This window comes from Danio rerio, chromosome 7 (genome assembly GCF_052040795.2).
Source record: "Danio rerio strain M-AB ecotype USA chromosome 7, GRCz13ab, whole genome shotgun sequence".
NCBI classification, from domain to species: Eukaryota; Metazoa; Chordata; class Actinopteri; order Cypriniformes; family Danionidae; genus Danio; species Danio rerio.
Genome location: NC_141027.1, coordinates 9,867,074 through 9,889,203, shown reverse-complemented (window position 1 = coordinate 9,889,203; position 22,130 = coordinate 9,867,074). Strand labels below are relative to the sequence as shown.

At 38.9% G+C, this 22,130-nt stretch overlaps 3 protein-coding genes across 12 annotated transcripts in view; 1 reads left to right on the top strand and 2 right to left on the bottom strand.

The window, feature by feature from the left end:
• The window catches only part of asb7 (ankyrin repeat and SOCS box containing 7), a 123,254-nt gene that overhangs the window by 32,416 nt on the left and 68,708 nt on the right, over positions 1-22,130 (top strand). Inside the window, 2 exon segments of one of the 2 annotated variants that reach the window (NM_001441633.1) lie at positions 7,123-7,152; positions 7,567-7,598. The gene's annotated coding sequence lies outside the window, so the exon portion shown is untranslated. 2 annotated transcript variants of the gene reach the window in all.
• Positions 1-22,130, bottom strand: part of cers3a (ceramide synthase 3a) — a 52,963-nt gene that overhangs the window by 21,915 nt on the left and 8,918 nt on the right. For 3 of the 9 annotated variants that reach the window (XR_015495191.1, XM_087260407.1, XM_087260408.1), the window contains exons 2-8: positions 15,473-15,651; positions 11,928-12,045; positions 10,319-10,437; positions 9,422-9,479; positions 8,312-8,362; positions 6,335-6,427; positions 3,107-3,235 (exon numbers count right to left, since the gene is read on the bottom strand). Coding sequence is in view for 8 of the 9 variants with exons in the window: in XM_087260407.1 (XP_087116533.1) it covers positions 3,107-3,235; positions 6,335-6,427; positions 8,312-8,362; positions 9,422-9,479; positions 10,319-10,437; positions 11,928-12,045; positions 15,473-15,651 (747 nt within the window). In the remaining variant the exon portion in view is untranslated. Of the gene's footprint in view, positions 1-3,106; positions 3,236-3,593; positions 4,641-4,950; positions 5,527-6,334; positions 6,428-8,311; positions 8,363-9,421; positions 9,480-10,318; positions 10,438-11,927; positions 12,046-15,472; positions 15,652-22,130 lie in introns of those variants that run through there. The other 6 variants (XM_087260411.1, XM_087260414.1, XM_087260412.1 and 3 more) reach the window with 6 other exon arrangements.
• Positions 9,706-22,130, bottom strand: part of pcsk6 (proprotein convertase subtilisin/kexin type 6) — an 884,625-nt gene continuing 872,200 nt past the window's right edge. The window contains exon 13 of the transcript XR_015495133.1: positions 9,706-9,818. The gene's annotated coding sequence lies outside the window, so the exon portion shown is untranslated. The remainder of the gene's footprint in view (positions 9,819-22,130) is intronic.

The following is a 22,130-nucleotide window of genomic DNA, read 5'->3' as shown; positions in this document are numbered from 1 at the left end:
TAACATCTAAAGATGTCGATCGTGGTGTGTTTTTTTTCCCAAACACAGCTAATTTTGTCCTAAATAAGCATAAACAGTTAGGAAAGAAATCTAATGCTTTCATTATAACGTTATTTGTGTGCATTTTTAAAGTGACACTTCTGTTATTTAATGTAATCAAGTGAAAAAGTTATACATTGAAGAAACGGCTAATGAGATTTGATAGCTTGATTCTATTTCATTATAGCTATTCATTTTAATAAGCTGAACTGTTGGCTAATTTATTGAGACACTGCTTGCTGCAGAGCCACTTGGGCTTCAATGAGGGGGAGCTTGAGCTCCAACTGCTCCTCCTTTAAGCTGTTTTAATGCGTACACCCACCCCACTCCTAACCCCAACCCCCAGTGACATTACTTGTAATAGAAGTGCACGGAAGGGGGGGTTGGCTATCCCTTATTATGGTGGGCATATCCCTTATTTTCACATCCGAATCTTGACAGGTAGGGTTTAACAGTGGGTTAAGAAGTAAGGGATGGGTCAACAGTGTAATGAAATGAACTGCAGATGTAAGCATATAAGTATAGTGTAAAAACATGTACACAATAAGTGCATTCTACCTGAAAGTTCATTTGTATGCAAGTGCAATGTAGTTAAAGGGACAGTTCATCCGAAAAAAAAAAAAAAAACGAAAATTTCCTGTTTATTTACTCGCCCACAGCTCTTCCAAGATATACAAGATATAAAAATGCTTCAGAATTGCTTCATGTTTTCCCAAACCAAATCAATCAAGTTAACTTAATTGTTTTTTACAAATATAAGTGGATTAGACATAAAACACTCAAGTTGCCCCCCCCCAAAAAACTCAATAGTTGTGTTGATTCAACTTTAAAATAAGTAGTTTAAACAAGTAGCAAAAATCTTTTTTTTTATTGTAGGTAGTTTTCTTTCTTCAGTAAAACATGAAAAAAGTTATTAAAGCTTGGTGATACATATAATGACAGTCTTTTTGAGATTAAAAGTCAACACTTATAAACAAATCAGAACCAATAGACCAGGGGTCTCAAACTCGTGGCCCGCGGGCCATTTGCGGCCCTCAGTGCAATATTTTGTGGCCCGCGCAGACCGCTGTACACTGACAGAATTAGCAGAGCGGGGAGAGAGAGCGCTCCCCGCTCCGCTGATTCTATCCGTACACAGCGATCACTGGCATTCCCCGCCCGCCGTGTTGTCGCGCGCGTTCTGATCAGCTATGTTGTCGCGCGCGTACTCAAGAGCGGTGTTATCGCGCGCGTACTCAAGAGCGGTGTTATCGCGCGCGTACTCAAGAGCGGTGTTATCACGCGCCTACTGAAGGGCGGGACCCAGGGTGTGTCGCGTCGCGGGGGCACTTTTGATCATTTTGGAAGGGCACTTTCTATGCAAGACTAAAAAAGGCATGTGCACTGCACAGGTTGAGCCCTATGTGTGCCAGCCCTGCATCTTATATATATTATAGGTAGATACAGACTGGTACAGACTGATGTGACTGGAGTGGGGTGGGGGTGTTTTATTTATACAAATATACGCCTTTTTTAGGTGAGGGAATGGAAGTTTTGAGTGAGTTCCCCCACTTTTTTTCTCTAGGACTTCAATAAGTCAAAGTCTAGACTTAATGATGATCATCTTCAAGCCATACTGAGCGTCTCAACTGCTTCCGCTCTAAAGCCAAATGTGGTTCAGATTTGTGAGAAGAAGCGCTGTCAAGTCTCTGGCAGCAAGGAGTAGGCAAAAGATGCCATGTTCAGAAGAACTGTTCATAATCTTCACTCAATGTTCTATTAATGTTCAGGACACTTCATGTTCAGAAGAAATAATTAAAACTGTTAATAATGACATTTGAGGACTTTTTTTTGTGAAATCCCTTATGCGGCCCAGCCTCACCCAGACTTTGCCTCCTGCGGCCCCCAGGTAAATTGAGTTTGAGACCCCTGCAATAGACTGTTCATTTTCATAAACAGACCGATCATCAAATGTTCAATTTCATAAACAGACCGATCATCAAATGTTCAATTTCATAAACAGACCGATCATTTTGCTTCTCTAGACCTCAGTGTGTCATCAAGTGCCACGATTATTAATTTGGATTCGTTTTATATGTGTTTATTTTTAATCTGAAAAGACTGCCACCAAACTACATATTAAGAGATAAATACAAGGTTTTTGAGGGAGTTTAAAGACTATTCAAATCGTTCCTCAAATGTGGTGGAGTTGGAAATTGGAATTGATTGATGAATAAGAATAGAGAGGACACAGACATCAGATTTTCTTCTTCTTCTGTATTATCTGATTGTAAAGTTAGAATGCAATTAAGATTTGAAAAAAGACTGTCACCATTGCCAAGTATCATCAAGGACAACAGATTCAGCTCAAAATCTTCTTTATGTTCTAATGAAGAAAGAAAGGGGGGACGAAGTGACGCAGTAGGTAGTGTGGTAGTAAGGTAGGTAGTAAAGTAGGTAGTAAGGTCGCTGGTTCGTTTCTGTGTGGAGTTTGCATGTTCTCCCTGCGTTCGCCTGGGTTTTCTCCGGGTGCTCCGGTTTCCCCCACAGTCCAAAGACATGTGGTGCAGGTGAATTGGGTAGGCTAAATTGTCCGTAGTGTATGAGTGTGTGTGTGAATGTTTAACAGAGAAGGGTTGCAGCTAGAAGGGCATCAACTATGCTGGATAAGTTGGTTCATTCCGCAAACCCAGATTAATAAAGGGACTAAGCCGAAAAGAGAAAGAAAGAAAGAAAGAAAGAAAGAAAGAAAGAAAGAAAGAAAGAAAGAAAGAAAGAAAGAAAGAAAGAAAGAAAGAAAAAAAGAAAGAAAGAAAGAAAGAAAGGTAACCTGTGGCTGAGAAAATTAACAGGAAATTTCTATTTTTGGGTGAACTATCTCTTTAAGACCACTTAATATAAAGTAGTAACAATTATTTTAAAACATTAGTTAATATTCTTGCTTGAATTTCTTGGATGTAAAGAAGCCAATCATAATAATATAGTTCCTGAAATGTTCCCTAATCCCATTGCACTGCCATCTATTCATATTAAGAGAAGAATGATGAACAATCAAATAAATGAAACAAAATGTTGGCATATTATTCACCTCCAGAAGGATGTCTGAGGAGTCGTGAATGAGCAGGACCAATGTCCCGACGCGGATGTAGTTTCCACACCAGGAGAAAGCCAAGAGTGTCAGTGTGGCCCAATGATGGATGATCTGCTCTTTAAAGTCCTGAAAACAGAATCGCTTGCAGTATTATTTTCACACTTATTCTGTCGCAGAAAACAAACAGCATTGCATTGATCAGATGCTTTTATCCAAATCAATTTACATCGCAGTGAAGCCATGCCCATTTTTCATTTCATCAATTGTTGAATAATAGATTTAATCAGCTCTTACATTTTAGCTTCCGATAACATTTGAATTTGAATGTGTTTATTTGGCTTAAGTTGCACTGGAAAGACTTTAACCAGTTCTTGAATAACAGATGAGATCTGAATCTAAATAATGAAAACACCAAATTAATATATAGGTTAAATATATAGAGTTCAGTCATTATCTTACATCTTAGTTTTTGTTGTTGTTTTTCATGATCGGAGATTGGATTCTAAAGCATTTTATCTGAAGTCCTCCAGGGGTGCGTTTCCCAAACAATGACGTAACTCATGGCTGAACTATCATAGTACGATGCATCGTTTGGGAAAAGAACGATGTAGTGACCAGTGTTTCCCAAAACCCACAGTTTCTCGGTCGCAGATCAATCGTTTGAACTATGTTCCGGACTAAGTAAAATGCCCATAATGATTAGATTAGATTCAACTTTATTGTCATTACACATGTACAAGCACAAGGCAACGAAATGCTGTTTAGGTCTAACCAGCAGTGCAATAGCAGCAAGTGCAGGATACAGGTATACTGTAAGTTATAAAGTGCAGTTATAAAAAAACTATAGTGATATTTACAGATGGATGTACTTTCAACATTATATACAGGTTGTATTTGCTAAAACTACAACTATATGTACAGGTTGCTATTAATAATCAGAAGTGTGCAGATAGATAAACAATTACAAATGTATATGTGCAGTGGGTATGTACAGTTCAAATAAGTGAATCAGTGCAATGTAGTGCAATGAATGTGCAAATTTTAAATGTGCAAATGTTAAACAGTGCAGTGATTGTGAGGAGTATAAGTTAGAGTAGAGTGGGGGGTGTATATGAAGGGCAAAAGAGTCAGTGTGGGGCAGAGTTCAGAAGGGAGACAGCTCTGGGGAAAAAGCTGTTCCTCAGTCTGCTGGTTTTTGTCCGGGGAAGCTTGAAGCACCTGCCGGAAGGCAGAGAGAAAACAGTCTGTGAGCAGGGTGAGAGGTGTCCAGAAGAATACTCCGTGCTCGGCGCAGACAGTGTTTCTTCTGAATGTCCCCTGTGGCTGGCAGTGTGGTCCCTGTGATGCATTGGGCAGTTTTCACACCCGCTGCAGTGCCTTACGCTCAGCAACAGAGCAGCTTCCATACCAGACTGTGACGCAGTTGGTCAGGATGCTTTCTATTGTGCAGCGCTAGAAGTTCACCAAGACGGCTGATGAAAGCTGGTTCTTCTTAAGCTGCCTTAAGAAAAATAGGCGCAGGTGAGCCTTCCTGACCAGGGGTGGAGAAACAACTTCTTTAGAGAAGAACCCCATAATTTTTTGCACAAATTATACTGTTTTAAACGCACATGCATTTTTTAATATTATCTAATAATATCTAATCAATATTAGATTTGCTAAAACATGCAATCACTTTCCATATTAATTAAAATATATGTAAATGCCACATATAGGGCCTATGTTTCCTTTAAAAATATTATTGAGAAGATTGCATATTCTACTCTAAAACATCACGTACAAAAGCTAACACGTATTCTATTATATATTAATCATATAAATAAATAAATAATGAGAAAATGTATTTAAAAACGAAATTTTATATTTATTATTTATTAGGAATTTAAAAACATTCCCACATGCAGAGCCATAGAGAGTAGCCTTCACCTAGATAAACAGCACAGTGACAGACAAGAATGAAGCAGATCTCTCTTACTACAGTAAGAACTTTCACAATGGTTACTTGATGTATTTGTTGCGAAGTTAATTCAAGCCTTTCTGCAACAATGAGTCACACACAATGTTGTTATAAAGTTAGCACGCACAAGCACACACACACACATACTTTTAGCTTAGCACTGTTTTTTCACAACAAATATGACAGGATACACAATAATATCCACTGCTGTATGGATATCCGTTGTGTTAATGTACAAAATAAACTCATTTAAGGTCCACAAACTGGGATTGAGGCGTCTTCTTTTACAATTGTACTGACATGCGGCAGTGGTGATGAATTACAGCTATTTTACTGTCTTTATTACAAACATACACTGTTTTGGAAACTTTTTAAACTTGTATAACTCATTCTTGAGGTGCAGATGATCACAGAGAGCCGAACAGATCTTTTAATCTCAGTTGCTTTGCGCATGTCCTGTCTTGTAAATATGAGAATATGCATTATTATGGAGACCTTATAATAGGCTGTCAATCAATTTAGTGGGCGGGGAACACACTCATGCGTCACGTTGCAGTGGGCCTCAAAATAAGAGGGATTTGGATCCTTTTTAAACATCAGGTAATTTAAAAAAAAAGAGACTTATTGTGCTTATATCACACCAGTGTGATCGTGGACACACCATACCTACACACAGTTCTGTCCAAAGAGTTTCCAAACATATTCAATCAATATTCATTAATATTTATCATAGGTGTCTTTTAAGTTAAGGCCATGAGTTTACTCAATTTTGTAAAGTAAAACCAACTAATCGCTTTAAAAAGCAATGGATTTGCTTCACTTTTTTAAATTACAGCCAACTAAATTATTTTTACAGTGTTCTAAGCTGCGAGTTTTATCTTAAAACCTATTCACAAAGCTGCGGAGACAAACTTTTACTTAGGAATGCAGAGAATATGAGAATAAGAATTAACTTTGGGTAATAGATAATGCTATAGATCATTTTGTTCATTAGGTATGCACAACCTGATTGGCTGAAAAGGGGAGGGCCTCTGTCATAGATTTATTCTTGAAAACATTGTAAAGGTTAATATTAAGTAGCCGTATTCAAATAAAAATCCAAAAAAAATAACTGTTTGCCTGGAATAAAAAGTCTACAAAAGTCATACACCTCTGAAATAAACGTATTACCTGGGGGCTAATAAGTAATGTGATAAACAATTAGGCTCAATGGAAACAGATTTAATTAAAAAAGCTTCTAGTATATGGTGTTATGCAGCAATACTGACCTTTCGTTTGACATCGAAGGTTATTCTGAGAACAAGCGATAAATAGAAACTCATCTCCACAGTATAATACCAATACTGTGAGTCTAACATGGACTGCAAAGAAAAAAAAAGCACAACAATAAACTTTCAGAAACATGCACAATAGCAAGGCTTGAACATTTTTATGATAGAAAATCTATGACTATACAGTTTATTTAGCTTTGATTTTTAGCTCAGGCCCATTGGAAATAAGTGCCTTACATTTGAGAAATGTGAAATGCAATACTCTAGGTATGTTTTATTGCACGCTTCAGATGACAAATCCACTAGAGGGCGCTGTCTACATTTTTGCGAATCTGAAATACATTACTTGGTATTTGTTTTGTTGTACATTTTGGATGACAAATCCACTAGATGGCGCTGTCTACAGTTTTGCAAATCTGAAATACGTTACTTAGTGTAGGTTTTATTGTACGTTTCAGATGACAAATCCACTAGATGGCGCTGTCTACATTTTTTTTTAATGAAATGCGTTACTTAGTATATGTTTTGTTGTACATTTCAGATGACAAATCCACTAGAGGGCGCTGTCTACATTTTTCTAATCTGAAATACGTTACTTAGGGTGTATATTGTTGTACGTTTCAGATGACAAATCCACTAGAGGGCGCTGTCTACATTTTTTTGAATCTGAAATAAATTACTTAGGGTGTTTTGTTTTACGTATTAGATTACAAATCCACTAGAGGATGCTGTCTAGATTTTTGCGAATCTGAAATACTTAGGGTATGTTTTGTTGTACGTTTCAGATGACAAATCCACAAGAGGGCGCTGTCTACATTTTTTCAAAATGAAATACATTACTTTGTATTTGTTTTGTTGTACATTTTTGATGACAAATCCACTAGAGGGCGCTGTCTACAGTTTTGCAAATCTGAAATACGTTACTTAGTGTAGGTTTTATTGTACGTTTCAGATGACAAATCCACTAGATGGCGCTGTCTACATTTTTTTTAATGAAATGCGTTACTTAGTATATGTTTTGTTGTACATTTCAGATGACAAATCCACTAGAGGGCGCTGTCTACATTTTTCTAATCTGAAATACGTTACTTAGGGTGTATATTGTTGTACGTTTCAGATGACAAATCCACTAGAGGGCGCTGTCTACATTTTTTTGAATCTGAAATACATTACTTAGGGTGTTTTGTTTTACGTATTAGATTACAAATCCACTAGAGGATGCTGTCTACATTTTTTGCGAATCTGAAATATGTTACTTGAGGTATGTTTTGTTGTATGTTTCAGATTATTGTACTTTTTGTACATATGCAAACATATTTGATTGCAAATCATAGACATTGTTAAGTTGTTTTGGGGCATTTGTTTGGTGTTGTGCAAAGAATTGCACTAAAATAATCCTTTATTCATTGATAATACGGTCCTGTGAATATCATTAGTGTGAAAAGGAATACAAGTTGTTGGCGTCATACTTCCCCATAGCATTCATTTTACCCAGAAACTGTAGTTAAATGTATGTTTAAGCACATTTTTGTGATTTTTTTTATTTTTTTATGTTTAAGTACATTTTGTAAGTTTAAGCACATTTTGTTGGTTCACGAAAATGTAGGCTGAAGCACATATTTACATTGTACTGAGCTTGAGTTGCAGACATTTTAGGGGGGGGTTATTTTAGGAAACTCAAGTGTTTTTAACGCCAATCTGAATGACATCATTTTTGATTGCAACCTGGAACTCCAGACACATTTCAGCTTGGCCAAAAAAAGGCATTTTTGTTCTAAATATGTCCGTGTTTGATTTGGCACATGTGTGAGACTTATTATCTGCATTATTTATTAGCTGTAATGTCAATTTGGGCACTGCATGAACCCTTTATCAGGACCAGGTCAAAGTGTTCTTATTAGTGCAGGTGATATGAGCCATAAAATACAAACACTTCTTGGAACACATGCGAGATCTGAAAGAACTGGGTCATACCTGTTTCGGATAGTCACTCCACACTTCAGGCACATTGTAAAACCAGGGTTTCTGTGAAAAACAGATAAGTCAATATAATTAAATCTATGTCAATATGCTCATTTTGGCCTCTAAATGGGGCAGACAATACAGAAAAATAAGTTTTAAACATGTGATTTTTTTTTTTCCTGGGAATAATATTTGTACAGGAGCTGTTAACATAGAATTGAACAAGATTTTGGTTAAAACCTAAACAATACAAACATAAAAATAAAACAAAACAAAAAAATCTTGATGTTGATGGTTCTGTGGGTCTATCAAATCTGAGCTTAATTTTGTATTCTCTATTGGGTTTAAATCAGGTGATTGGCTGGGCCATTCTACAGCTTGATTTTCTTTCTCAAAAGCATTTGAAAGATACCTCGGGTTGCCACAGTGGAAAGAACCGCCAACTTATCCAACATATGTTTTACACAGCAGATGCCCTTTCAGTTGCAACCCAGTGCTAGGAAACATCCATACACACTCATTCACACTCATACACTACGGCCAATTTAAGTTATTCAATTCACTTATAGCGCAGGTTTTTGGACTGTGAGGGAAACCTAAGCACCCGGGCGAAACCCACGCCAACATGAGGAAAACATGCAAACTCCACACAGAAATGCAAACTGGCCCAGCCGATGCTCGAACCAGTGACCATCCAGCTGTGAAGTGACAGTGCTAATAAATATATAATTAAACATTGATATTTTTTTAAATATTTATACAACTATGATCATGTTCTGGTTCTGATTTCGATAGCTTATTTTAGTTAATTGCAATGTTTTTATGATTTCAATTTGGATGGTATGATGGGGTGGGATGATTAATAACACTTTTTGTTGTTGTTGTTTTTGTTGTTGTTGTTGTCGTCGTCATCATCGTCGTCGTCGTTGTTGTTGTTGTGTGACAAACTCAAAACTCATATTTTAATATGACTTTACCCGGATTTTAAATGGCAACAATGATAACAACAGGCCAGAAAACAGACCATTTTCTACAGATCTCTTACTTCAGAAATGCAGAGTATTTATATTAACAGACCACTTTTTATAGGTAAGCTTGAGAAGAGAAGGAAAACAAACTTACATCATACAAAGCTATGATTCCTCCAATGAATGCCAACAGATAAAAGATCATTCGCCAACTATAAGAGAAACGCCGATGTTCAGAAACTACATTTTAAATGAAACAAGCTAAAAACAGAAGTCTTGAGAGTGTAGACAAGTATTTTGTACATTTCCCCCATAGTGATTTTTTAAAGTCTTAATTAAAGCATCAATCAAGGAGAATCACTATAAATGGGTAAAAAAAAATAAAAATAATAAATGGGTAATACTGGTTTAAAGTGGACCTATTATGCCCCTTTATACAAGATGCAAAATAAGTCTCTGATGTCCCTAGAGTGTGTGTGTGAAGTTTAAGCTCAAAATACCACACAAATGATGTTTATAACTCTTTAAAACTGACCCTTTTAGGCTTTGACCTTAATTGATCATCATTTTTAGTAACTGTCGCTTTAAATTCAAATGAGACGCTCTTTTTCAGAGGAGGGCGGAGCTACAAATGCCTGTGCATCAGCATAGAGGCAGATTCTACTCTACTCGTATTACTCTAATAGCAGACAGCTGCTTCTCACTCAGGGCTGTCTATGCTAATTAGAGGGAGATTGTCACTAATGGGCTGGGCTTTCAGCCTCTGATGACACATACAAAGAGAGAATGTCAATCAAAGTGTTTCTGCAGACTGTTTTTATCAAGTGTGATTAAAAAAAGAGACTCAATTAACTTTTATCATTAGAGGCTGGCTATATTTACACACTGTTCCCACACAATTGTGTTTAAACCCCTTACAAAGGTGACTTTTTCATGATAGGTCCCCTTTCATCATAATACATACATTTCTGACTACAAAATTGAGCATTTGAGCAATCAGAGTCAATTATTTCTGGCAGCCATGTGCGATTAGTTCATGTGTTTTTCGTACCTGGCCTCTCTGAATTTTTTGAGAACCCCAGGCCGGTCCTGGTTTCGTCTCCTCCTGAACCAGCGCTCCACTTGTCTACTCGACCAGCCGCATTTTTTACACAGGCCATCAATATCTGCCTGATAGCAAAGGAAAAACAAGAGAAAAGAACAGAGACATGAGCCATACTGGTAGTAAAGTCCAAACAATTCACTAGCAAGCTGTGAAATACTGGACTCTAATTTTTTTACATCAAATGTTTGTGCTTCATAATTATGGCATTTATTTATTTTGCTAAATGTTCGTTAAATAATTAGCAAGTATGTATTTAATAAATATCTCATTTATATAAAATAGTGTTAATAAAGGGGTGATACAGTGGCTCAGTGGTTAGCACTGTCGCCTCACAGCAAGAAGGTTACTGCCTATAGGTGAATTTAATCAACTAAATTGGCCATAGTGTATATGTGTGTGTGAATGAGTGTGTACGGATGTTTCCCAGTACTGGGTTGTAGCTGGAGGGGAATCCAATGCGCATTTTATAATAAATACAAACTAGTAGATAAATTTACTAGTACCTGTACATAGATATATACTCAAGATATCGCATAGGGACCCTGAGCATGCGTCAGCAGCACCGCCATATTTGTACAGTGCCCCCAGGACAAGTGTCATTCAACCGCACTAGTCAACACAGTGTTATTACGTGAAGATGCTGGACTTTAGCGCTGTGTACGGGTGTAGTAACGAGCAAACAAAGAAAACAAAGCACAAAGAAAGAACATTTTATATGTAAGATTTAGTTTTTTACGTTTTTGTATGTTCTGAACTTTTGTGCTAAACAGGTCCCGTTATTGATGATAACAGTCACTTACTGCATTCACCATACGGCAAAGCAGCTCCAACTCGCACTAAACACTCGGCTTATGCTAGTTTTGTTGAATAAAATCAGCAAACAATGCAAAAGAAATATGACGAGATGCTGAGGTGCCAGAAACTTGTATTATTGTCGACTAGTGAACGAGTCGTTCATAACGGAGATTCATTCACAAACGAATCGCTCCCTCCGTCAGTATGAGAAGTGAAAGCAGGAGAGGAGGTGTGTTTCAGGACATGATTAGATCAAATTTAACAGGGAGGGTGGATAGTACATTTCTGTACACACAAACACAAGCTTTTTGTCAGGAATGGCAGTGCGATCGCTGATCCATCAATGTGGCAAAGTGATGTAAAATTATAAGTTTTGTAATATAAAAAAAAATTGCATACTGACCTCCAGGATAGCTCCTGATCTTAGATATGTGTGTATATGTGTAATTCTCTGGCTCTGGATGGCCACAGTCTTCCACTGAAGCTTGTTCCCGCATTCATTTCAAAGGAGCGCTACCCTGTACTAAAATGGCGGCTCTATTGACGTATTCCTTCTAAAAGACAACAATAGGGCAGGCGACATCTAATGTATATATCTATGGTACCTATATTGCTAGTATTTTTCCACTACTAAGACTTACCACTTCTATCAGCAAGTTGTAATGTAATTATTTGATGCCTAAATCATGCCTAAATGCACTTTTCCAGCACATACTGTATATAGACAGGAATCTGAAGGTGATGAGGTAAAAAACTTTACCTGTCCTGGGTTTTTTGACTTGGTTCTGAAGTGTTGTTCAAGAACAGTGTTGTGCTCCGCTCTGTGTCTGATTTTCTCTGTAATGCCCAGTGAAGCTGCGAGAGGTGTCGCTATTAACCTAAACAGACACACATTCATGGAACTAGATGAGTAAAGTTTGTTGACAAAAATAAATGCTGACTTTTATTCAGTGTTGATGTACTTCCAACTTGAATTGAAAAACTAAGTAGGGGGCGGGGCTTTCTTTTGAATATCATTCAGTCATAGCAAACTAATTGTATGAGGGGTGTGGTTAAGGATATTAATATACAGTTGCTACGGAAGCCCTCAGGTTGACGTCAACTGAAGGACCGCCACTCCTAACGAAGAAATCAAATGCTCAGACATTAATTTAAGATTACCAAAACAAACTTTTTTTTTCCTCAGTGGATTAACTTTCACAGATTAATCAATAGTTTTAAGAATAACAATGTTAGTGTCACCGACTCGGTCCCAGACACTCCCCTCGCTGGCCAGCAGAGGCCACCATCTCCGGACTTTTAGCATTACATCATCCATCTACACTGATTGCGCATACACCTGATTTGAATCTGGCTAATGACCCACGTACCTCTTAGCCGCACTCAAACACTCAGACAGTGCGAAGTCTTGTTCAGCCCCGGCCAGCATTACTGAGCGTTATCTCCAGCCTGATCTCTTGTGTACGACTCCAGCCTGTCTCTTACTTTGCTTCGCCTTCTGCCTACCCACGACCCTCGCCTGATATACGGACTCTGATCCTCTCTGCCTGCCCACGACCCACGCCTGATATACGGACTCTGTTACTCACTGCCTGCCCTCGACCTAAGCCTGATACACGGACTCAGATTCTCGCTCATTACCCACCACTCATGCCTGGTAACTCACTCTGTGTCGGTTCATCATCATTCTTGATTCCCTTACTACTACTGTGGATGTGTGTGTGCACTCCGGTGCATATTGTGTGTTTGAGTGAAGTTGTGATTAATAAATACTGCATAATGGATCCCTCCGTGTCAGTCTCCTTGTTACAGTGAGCTAGCAAAATAAACATGGCAAATATTGATTTCATGCAGACTTAAACATGTTTGGTAGAATGTTCTAGTACATTAGCATATTGTTAGCATGAACTAACATGGTGCTTTTGTGTTTTTACATGAATTAGCACTTTGCTAACAATAATTAGCATGTTGGTAGTAGGGATGTGCGATTAATTGAAATCGTATCAAAATCGCGATTTGAACTTGCACGATTTCGAAATCGCCTTACAGCACGGTTTTTCCGCAGTATGCCATTTGAAGAGTTTCCTTGCAAAGCGAGATCTATCCATTTTGAGAAATGAAGGTTATTTGAAATTATTATTTAAGACAGCCACAGTCAAGTTCATTCACAATATTTATACGACAGGTCGTTCGAGTGTCTGCCGAACATAGGCTTACACACAGTTTAAATACATTTCTGTGTCTTAATGCTCCACCCAAATTTTTACATGACACACCTCCATTAGCTTCTCCGCTAATGTGATCCTAAATCTCTCAGGTGCCAGCCACCAATAGAATCTCAGGGTCTTTCAGGGGTCTTACCCATGTCCAGTTAAGGTCTTTCCTTCCTGCTTCAAAGCGAAGACTCAGCCAAAAAACAATGCTCAACAATATATCTTGTTCACTGTCCACTGAGCTGTCAACTGTAAGTTCAGCTGAAGTTCATAGGTACTCATAAATCTTTAGATGTCAGTACAAGTGAGTGTGGGCGCACGTGCAGGTGTGCTTTATCATGAGTTACAGAACAGAACGCAGGTGTCCTTTTAGCCTTGCTTCCATAAATCAACCCTTATTGTGACATTAATGCTGCTCTTCTAATTTATCTTCTCATCTCTGACTGCATTTACACAGAATGACTTTTTCATTTGCCAAAGCACACATACCTGATAATAATGCCGCAGGTATGGGTAATAATACAATAGATAATAATAATAATAATAATACTGAAATCACTCAAATAAGCATATAAATAAGAGTAGTACATTTATCAGAAATTCCTCAAGACACAATGAATTCCTAAACAGTTGTTAGGGTATTTAGGGTTAGCATAATTAAGAATGTAGCTGACATAAATTAACATGTTACTAACAAATGTTTAAAGTGAAGTTTATTTATAAATAATTTAGAAAGGATCACATGCTTATAATTGCTTGCAGCCGGTCCCGCATTATCAAACTTATGATTCACCAATCAAACGATTCTTAAGCCTCTATAAATAACCGTAAGTTCCAAATCCCAGACATCTTCGTTTTGAAGAATCCCCCCTTCCACCTCTACTCCTCCTTCTTGCCTAGATGGGTGACACAGTGGCTCAGTGGTTAGCACTGTTGCCCCGCAGCAAGAACGTCACTGGTTCTAGTCCTTACCAAGCCAGCTGACTTTTCTGTGCGTAATTTACACGTTCTCCTCGTGATCACAAGGGTTTCCCCCGGATTCCCTGGTTTCCTCCCAACATCCAAAATCACGCAACTTAGTTAATAGACTTATTTAAATCAACATGTTAGACATGCTCCTAGTAGTTACCTTTTAAGAGCAATCACTATCTGTTCATTAGCTACTACAGCAGGGAAGTTCTCGAGATCTACCTGAGCTCAAACTCCCTTCTCGCTTTGCAAATGGGAGGGAGCCCCAGGTTTGAGGATCTTATGAGCTCAGGGCTCTCTACCAGGACAGCATGCCAAACATTCTTTATAAACAATCATCAGCTAAGTGTGAACTCTTGAAACGAATTAAAATGTAGCTAGCATTAAAATCAGCATGTTGTTAATCTATTTCTTACAATATATATATATATATATATATATATATATATATATATATATATATATATATATATATATATATATATATTTTTTTTTTAATATATATATAAATATTAATAAATTTATATGAAACAGAATTAGGATGTTGCCAGCAAAAATTAGTGTATCGCTAGCATGAATTAGTAAGAAAAGGGATAGCATAACACTTCAGATTATCCTAGTAAAAGTTTGGTTTTTGTACATCCCACACATTAATTATATTAAAAATAATTTCCCATTTAAATCAAGGACACAAAAGTTAGGCTGTTTAAGGTGAAAAAAATTGTGATGTTTTTTCAATAACAAATTTCCTGCAACTCAGGAATGTCAGAAGCATCTTAATACTCAAACATTAATGTTGTCGACATGCATGTTGCTAACACACATTTAAAATTATTTTAATATGTTGCTAGCATTAAATCAGCATGTTCCTAATCTATTTCTTACAACAGCAAAAAAAAAAAAAAGTAAAGAATTAGCATATCGCTAACATGAATTAGTAAAGGAAAGAGATAGCATAGCACCTCTGAATAGCCAGATGGTTTGACGCAAGTTTGGTTGTTGTACATCCCACACATGAATTGTATTAAAAATCATTTTACTTCGTAATCTATTTGTAAGCTAAAAGACTAGATAGTGTTTTTCCAATAACAAATTTCCAGCAACACAAGATTGTGAATCTTACCGCTCAAACAAGTATCTGACCATCAGGAAGATGAGAGCGTATGGCAGTGTGATGTAAAGGTGTGAAGGTCTGGCATAGACGAGACCGTCTTCATCTTTCAGATCAGCCCACGTCAGGTTCCCCGGCAGCCAGAGACGATCCCACCAAAACCACTCACCCAGCGTCCCGATCACCAACATCTAGAGACAAACACCCACAGACACGCATCCAATTCAATTCAAAGCTTTATTTCAATAGTTCTTTTTACAATGTATATTATAACGTGTCATAGTAGCTTAACATACTCGTAGAAAAGAGAATAAAACCATACAACACACATTGACGTTATGACTGGAGCAACAAAAAACCTTCAAATAATGGAGCTTTTTCACATTTGCGGGTTTCTCAGTAGCGGAAGTTGTCATAGTTGTGTAAACTTGGAGCGCAGTGAATGGGAGAGTACAACAATAAAAGAAAAACTCCATGATGGCTTTATTAAGACTTTTAAGAAAAAGGAAACAAAAAAGTCAGAGACTGATAACGGCAGCCGGAAGAGAAAAAAAAACTTCACATTTACTGTCCTGTCCCCGTAAACGCTGCATTAAAAACCCCTCGCACAATCGGTAATTTGTTTTTTTCTATTTTGATGCAAAGATGATATAATACAAACATAAATACACATATTTGTACATATGTTTTGTTTTTTAAATCCAAATATTAAAAACTTTCAAGGATTTAAGATGCTGATGACCGTTAAACACATCATAGCATTCTTGAGAAAAGGTCTATACTTCTGATTACTCAACAGTTTTTTTCCACAAGCTGTAATGCTGCGTTCAGACCAGACACGGAACATGCGTCAAGCGCGAGTGATTTACATGTTAAGTCAATGCAATCGCGCGAATAGACATCCTGCGGCGCGATAAGCGCGAATGGTGCCAATGACGCGGTGCAAATAGCGAGATACGCGCGAGCGTTAATGAGCGTTTCGCCCGAATCTCTCGAGTTTGAAAATCTGAACTTCAGTGGACATTCGCGCCACATTAACTAATCAGAAGCTTGCTCTTTTGGGGGCGTGATTGTGATGTAGAACCTGTTGATGATGTCCCGGGGAAATCCTCCAAGCGACACCAACAAATCATCAAACTGGGCTCGGCTCAGTCAGAAGCACCATTGAAAGTCTCCGTCATCCAGGTTCAGTTTCTGGAGGAGTTTATGAGCTCACAGAGCTGGATGCACCTCTGAAAGGATGCAGTGGACTCAGACAGGACCCTAAACGTATCGACGCTGTTTTTCTGTCTCCATAATGCACATTAACAACACTGTTATTTTCTTAATAAAATCCATGTTAGCCATTTAGCTATGAAGCTAGAGTCACCGGGCAGACAGAAGCCCTGCCCATCACGCGAATCCGCGTCTGTTTTAAAGTGAATTTGACATGCGATTGAAGCGGATTTGATTCGCGAATGAAGCGGGGGTTGACGCGCGAATGATGCGTGTAAACTCAAATGTTCACGCGGCTATTTACGCGCGAATAGCGCGATTTATCCACGCGTTCCGCGTCTGGTGTGAACACAGCATAATAGACTTCAACTCCAATCACCTCACTTTCCTCTAAAATATCATCCACAATCCCAGCTCCCAAGACCAGGACACTCACTTCTCCCCAACACAATACACGAAAACCTGAAAACATTACACGATTCTGGACGTGCCTCATGCAGGTGAGTGGGCTTGACAAACCACCTGTAGAAAACACATACTTTCATTTCTCTAATGCTGTGTTCACACCAGACACGGAACGCACGGATAAATCACGCTATTCACGCGTAAATAGCCGCTTGAACATTTAAGTTTACTCGCTTCATTCACACATCAAACCCCGCTTCATTCGCGCATCAAATTCACTTTAGAACAGATGCGGATTCGTGTGATGGGCAGGGCTTCTGTCTGCCCGGTGACTCTAGCTTCATTACTAAATGGCTAACATGGATTTTATTAAGGAAATAAGTGTGTTTATGTGTTTTATGAAGGCTAAAAAACAGTGTCGATACATTTACGGCCGTGTCTGTGTCTACTAGATCCTTTCAGAGGTGCATCCAGCTTACAAACTCCTCCAGAAACTTAACCTGTATGATGGAGGCTTTCAGCGGTGCTTCTGACTGAGCCGAGCCCAGTTTGATGCACTGTTGTCGGCTGGAGGATTTTCCTAGGGACACCAACAACAAGTGTAGGTCACAATCACGCCCCCACAAGAGCAAGCTCCTGATTGGTTAACGCTGCGCGAATGTCCGCTTAAGTTCAGGTTTTTGAACTCGAGCGATGCACGAAAGGCGTGTTAAGTGCGTCAAACGCGCAAAACGATCAATTTACGAAGCATTTTTTTACGCGTATCGCGCCACAGGATGTCTATTTGCGCGTTTGCATTGACTTAACAGGTAAATCACTCGCGCTTGACACGCCTTCCGCATCTGGTGCGAACACAGCATGACACTTTATCTGACACTTGCACCAGTTTGCTCATTTGCTCCTTTCCTAAAATCAATCTATATCTCTATAAAACATTGTGCATTTCTGAGTGTGCCTCACATAGGTGAGTGGGGTTGACAAACCACCTGTACACTCTCAGAAATTAAGATACGCAGGCTGTCACTGGGGTGGTACCTTTTTAAAAGGTACACATTTGTACTTAAAGGGTCCATATTGGTACCTTAAAAGTATATTACCTAAAAATATTAAGAGAAACACTTTTGTACTTATTAGGTACTAATATATACCCTTGAGATATTAATATGGATCTTTTAGGTACACATTTGTACCTTCTAAAAAAGGTACCACCCCAGTGACAGCTCACATACCTTTATTTCTGAGAGTGTGTTCACTTGACCTAAACTCCATCTTACAAGGACTCAATAAGGAAAACAATGTTACCTGTGAATTTACCACAAATCATGTTGCACTACTTGTTTTCTTCAATCTTAAATACCTCTTTTGCTCAATATCTTGCCCAATATTATTCTGTCTTATGTAAAAGTACCTGTATAGTCAGTCTTAGGCTATGTCTATAGTTTACAGTATATGTGTAGTTAGTAGTATAGTTAGATTATCGCTCAGATATGTTAGTCATGCATAGGTTTTAAATAGGTCTTGTTTATCATGTACAGACTGTATATTTTTCTGTAAATCAGGAATATATGTACAAACACTCACACATTGTAGAAAGACCACTTGAACTTTTAAAGTTTATGCTCTAGCATTCATTCATTTATTTTCTTTTTGACTTAGTCCCTTTATTAATCAGGGGTTGCCACAGCGGGATGAACTGCCAACTTATCCAGCATATGTTTTACGCAGCGGATGCCCTTGCAGGCATCTGATCTGAAGGAAGACACTGAATTAAGAGAATGGTTTGGCTTGCACTTAAACCACATCTGACAGAATTATAACTGCTTTGACACACGTCTTTCAAAGTCAAAGTTGTGCATTACAAAAACACTCAAAATGGGATTGTTAACCATTTTTGGATCAAGATTTACTAGTTGTAAACAGAAGTTCTAAACATCCTACCGGAAGACGCTGGTGGCTATGGCGTTCTCCATGCAGCAACGAAGAAAAAGGTCTATACAATGATTTGCTTACAATACAATGATCAGGCCCGTTTTCCTTCCGTTTGAGAAGTGTGAGTGCGCTGAATCGGGCTCAAGCACGGTTCACTTGGCCGGCCCTGGCCCGGTTGGAAAAGGTGTGCCTGAGCGCGGTTCACTTGGGCTTTGGCGCGGTACACTTGTGTGTGAGTGCAAAACGCGGGAAAGCCCGAAACTGAAAGCGAGACGTGACTTTTAAGGGGCTGTTTCATATGGATTTATTAATCATTCTTACTGTTCAGTAAACGCAAACTGCCGTAGCTTATTAAAGACGAGAACTCCTCACTGCACGACAGCTGCGCGGCTTCAGCAGACCTCCTCATTCCTGCAGCATGAGAGCTTTATGATTGTTTATGAGCGCCAAAAGTGGCGGATCTGTTCTGCGAAATATCTGACTGCGTGTCACCGCATCCCTAAGGACTGTTTGGCAAAATATTTGACTGCATGTCACTGCATATCAAACAACTGTCACGATAAAACTAGAGAAATCTCCACTGTGATGCTGAGCGAGTGAGAGCGCTTCTCACTGAACAGTGCACCAGCGATGACGTAAGCGTGCCGAGGCCCGTTTGTGGTGTGAGTGCGGGCCGTTGGGGGAGACAGGAGGGAGGACAAGCGTGCTTTGGCCCGGTTCGAGGCAACTGTAGCTAGTGTGAGTACGGCCTAAGTGTAAGTGTGTTGAAGCAGGGTTGGAGCTAAACTGAGCAGGGCTCCGGCTCTCCAGGAACTGGCTTTGACACCTGTGTTTTACGTCACTTAAAGTTGAATACTAGTATCTTGGAAAATATCTAGTAAAACATTATGTACTGTCATCATGACAAAGATAAAATAAATCAGTTATTAGAAATGAGTTATTAAATCTATTATGTTTAGAAATGTGTTGAAACATCTCACCTAAACAGAAATTGGGGGAAAAATATACAGGAGGGCTCATAACTCTGACTTCAACTGTACATTTAAGCTGCATTAGCTGTGGATGTTGTGATTCTTGTTTGTCACTTTCCAAATATAACCACAGATTCTGCAAATCCAGTTTTTTGAGCCTTATTAAAAGATTTTCCAAATGTGTTGACGGTAAACAGCCGTGCTTCTACTGTAAACAGTGTTTATAGGGGCCCTGCTGACCTGCGGCAAAACAACTAACCACAGCTAATCTGGGAAGACGAGTAGAGCTCGTATTGTGTGTGCATTTTAAGTTAACAGCCCTTCAGTCAATTACCACAACACCTCACACCCAAGTTTAATAATTATTAGCTGCAGAGATATAAATCACAAGTGAAAGTCGGTCACGGAGACTGAATAATAACGCAGTTTTGGGTTACTTTAGTTCACACTCCTCAGACTGGGTTAGTGATTAATCCTGGCAGCAGGTTTAGAGACATTAAGCTGCCATCTATAAGTCATGCTAATGCAATCATGCTAACAGTGTGGGAAATAATGCTGGCATCCATCCATCAGTCGGTCTATCTGTCTATCATACTGCTAAATCATGCAAGGAGTGTAAAAGTAAAATTATGATAGACCCTACTGAAATAGACAGCTTAAACCAGCCTAGGCTGGTTGGCTGGTTTTAGAGAGATTTTGGCCACTTCCAGGCTGGTTTCCAGCACTTTCCAGCCTGGTCTTAGCTGGTCAGGCTGGGAGATGAGCAGTTAAGACCAGGTTAGAAATGGCTGGTCGACCAGCTAAAATTAGCCAACCTGCTTAAGCTGGTTTAAGCTGTTTTTTCAGCAGGGGAAACATACTAAAAATATGGCAATTCTAGATAGATAGATAGATAGATAGATAGATAGATAGATAGATAGATAGATAGATAGATAGATAGATAGATAGATAGATAGATAGATAGATAGATAGATAGATAGATAGATAGATAGATAGATAGATGCTATCTGTCAAGCTGTTAAATATTGTAAGAAGTGTGGAAAATCATGCTACTAACATGTTAACAATTTATTAAAGCTTGCAACTTTAGATCTATTCCTCCATCCATCTGTCTAGCTTGCTAGCTAGCCATTAAAGAGCTGTGGAAAATCATGCAAGCAGCATGCTAACATTATGCTAAATCAATCTATCAATAAGAAGTGTAGAAACCCTGCTGAAAAATCCAGCTTAAACCAGCCTAGGCTGGTTGGCTGGTTTTAGCTGGTTGACCAGGCTGGTTTTAGAGGGGTTTTAGCCATTTCCAGGCTGGTTTCCAGCCTGGTCTTAGCTGGTTAGGCTGGAAAATGACCAGCTAAATCCAGCTAAAACCAGCTTGACCAGCCTGGTTTAAGCTGGAAATAGCTGGTTTTGGCTGGGCTCCCAGCCTGGCTAGGCTGGTTAAGCTGGTTTTAGCTGCTCATCTCCCAGCCCGACCAGCTAAGACCATGCTGGAAATGGCTGGAAACCAGCCTGGAAATGGCCAAAACCACTCTAAAACCAGCCTGGTCGACCAGCTAAAACCAGCCAACCAGCCTAGGCTGGTTTAAGCTGTTTTTTTTCAGCAGGGAAACAATGCAAGTAACATGCTAACAAAAATGCTAAATCTTGCTACTATCGAACTATCCATCTATCCACCTATTCATCTAGCTATCTAGCTCAGCGGTGTCCAAACTCAGTGCTGGAGGGCCAGTGTCTTGCAGATTTTAGCTCCATCTTGCCTCAACACACATGTAGTGATGTTTCTAAAAAGCCTAGCTTGATTTGCTAGCCCTGGTGTGTCTGATTGGGGTTGGAACTAAACTTTGCAGGACACCGGCCCTCCAGGACCGAGTTTGGGCACCCCTGATCTAGCTGTTAAATCAAGTAAGTGCGAAAAAATCAAGCTAACAGCATGCTAACATTATGCTAAATTGTTATATTTATCTGTCTGTCTGTCTGTCTGTCTGTCTCTGTTTATCTATCCATCCATCCATCCATCCATCCAACCATCCATCCATCCATCCATCCATCCATCCATCCATCCATCCATCCATCCATCCATCCATCTATCTATCTATCTATCTATCTATCTATCTATCTATCTATCTATCTATCTATCTATCTATCTATCT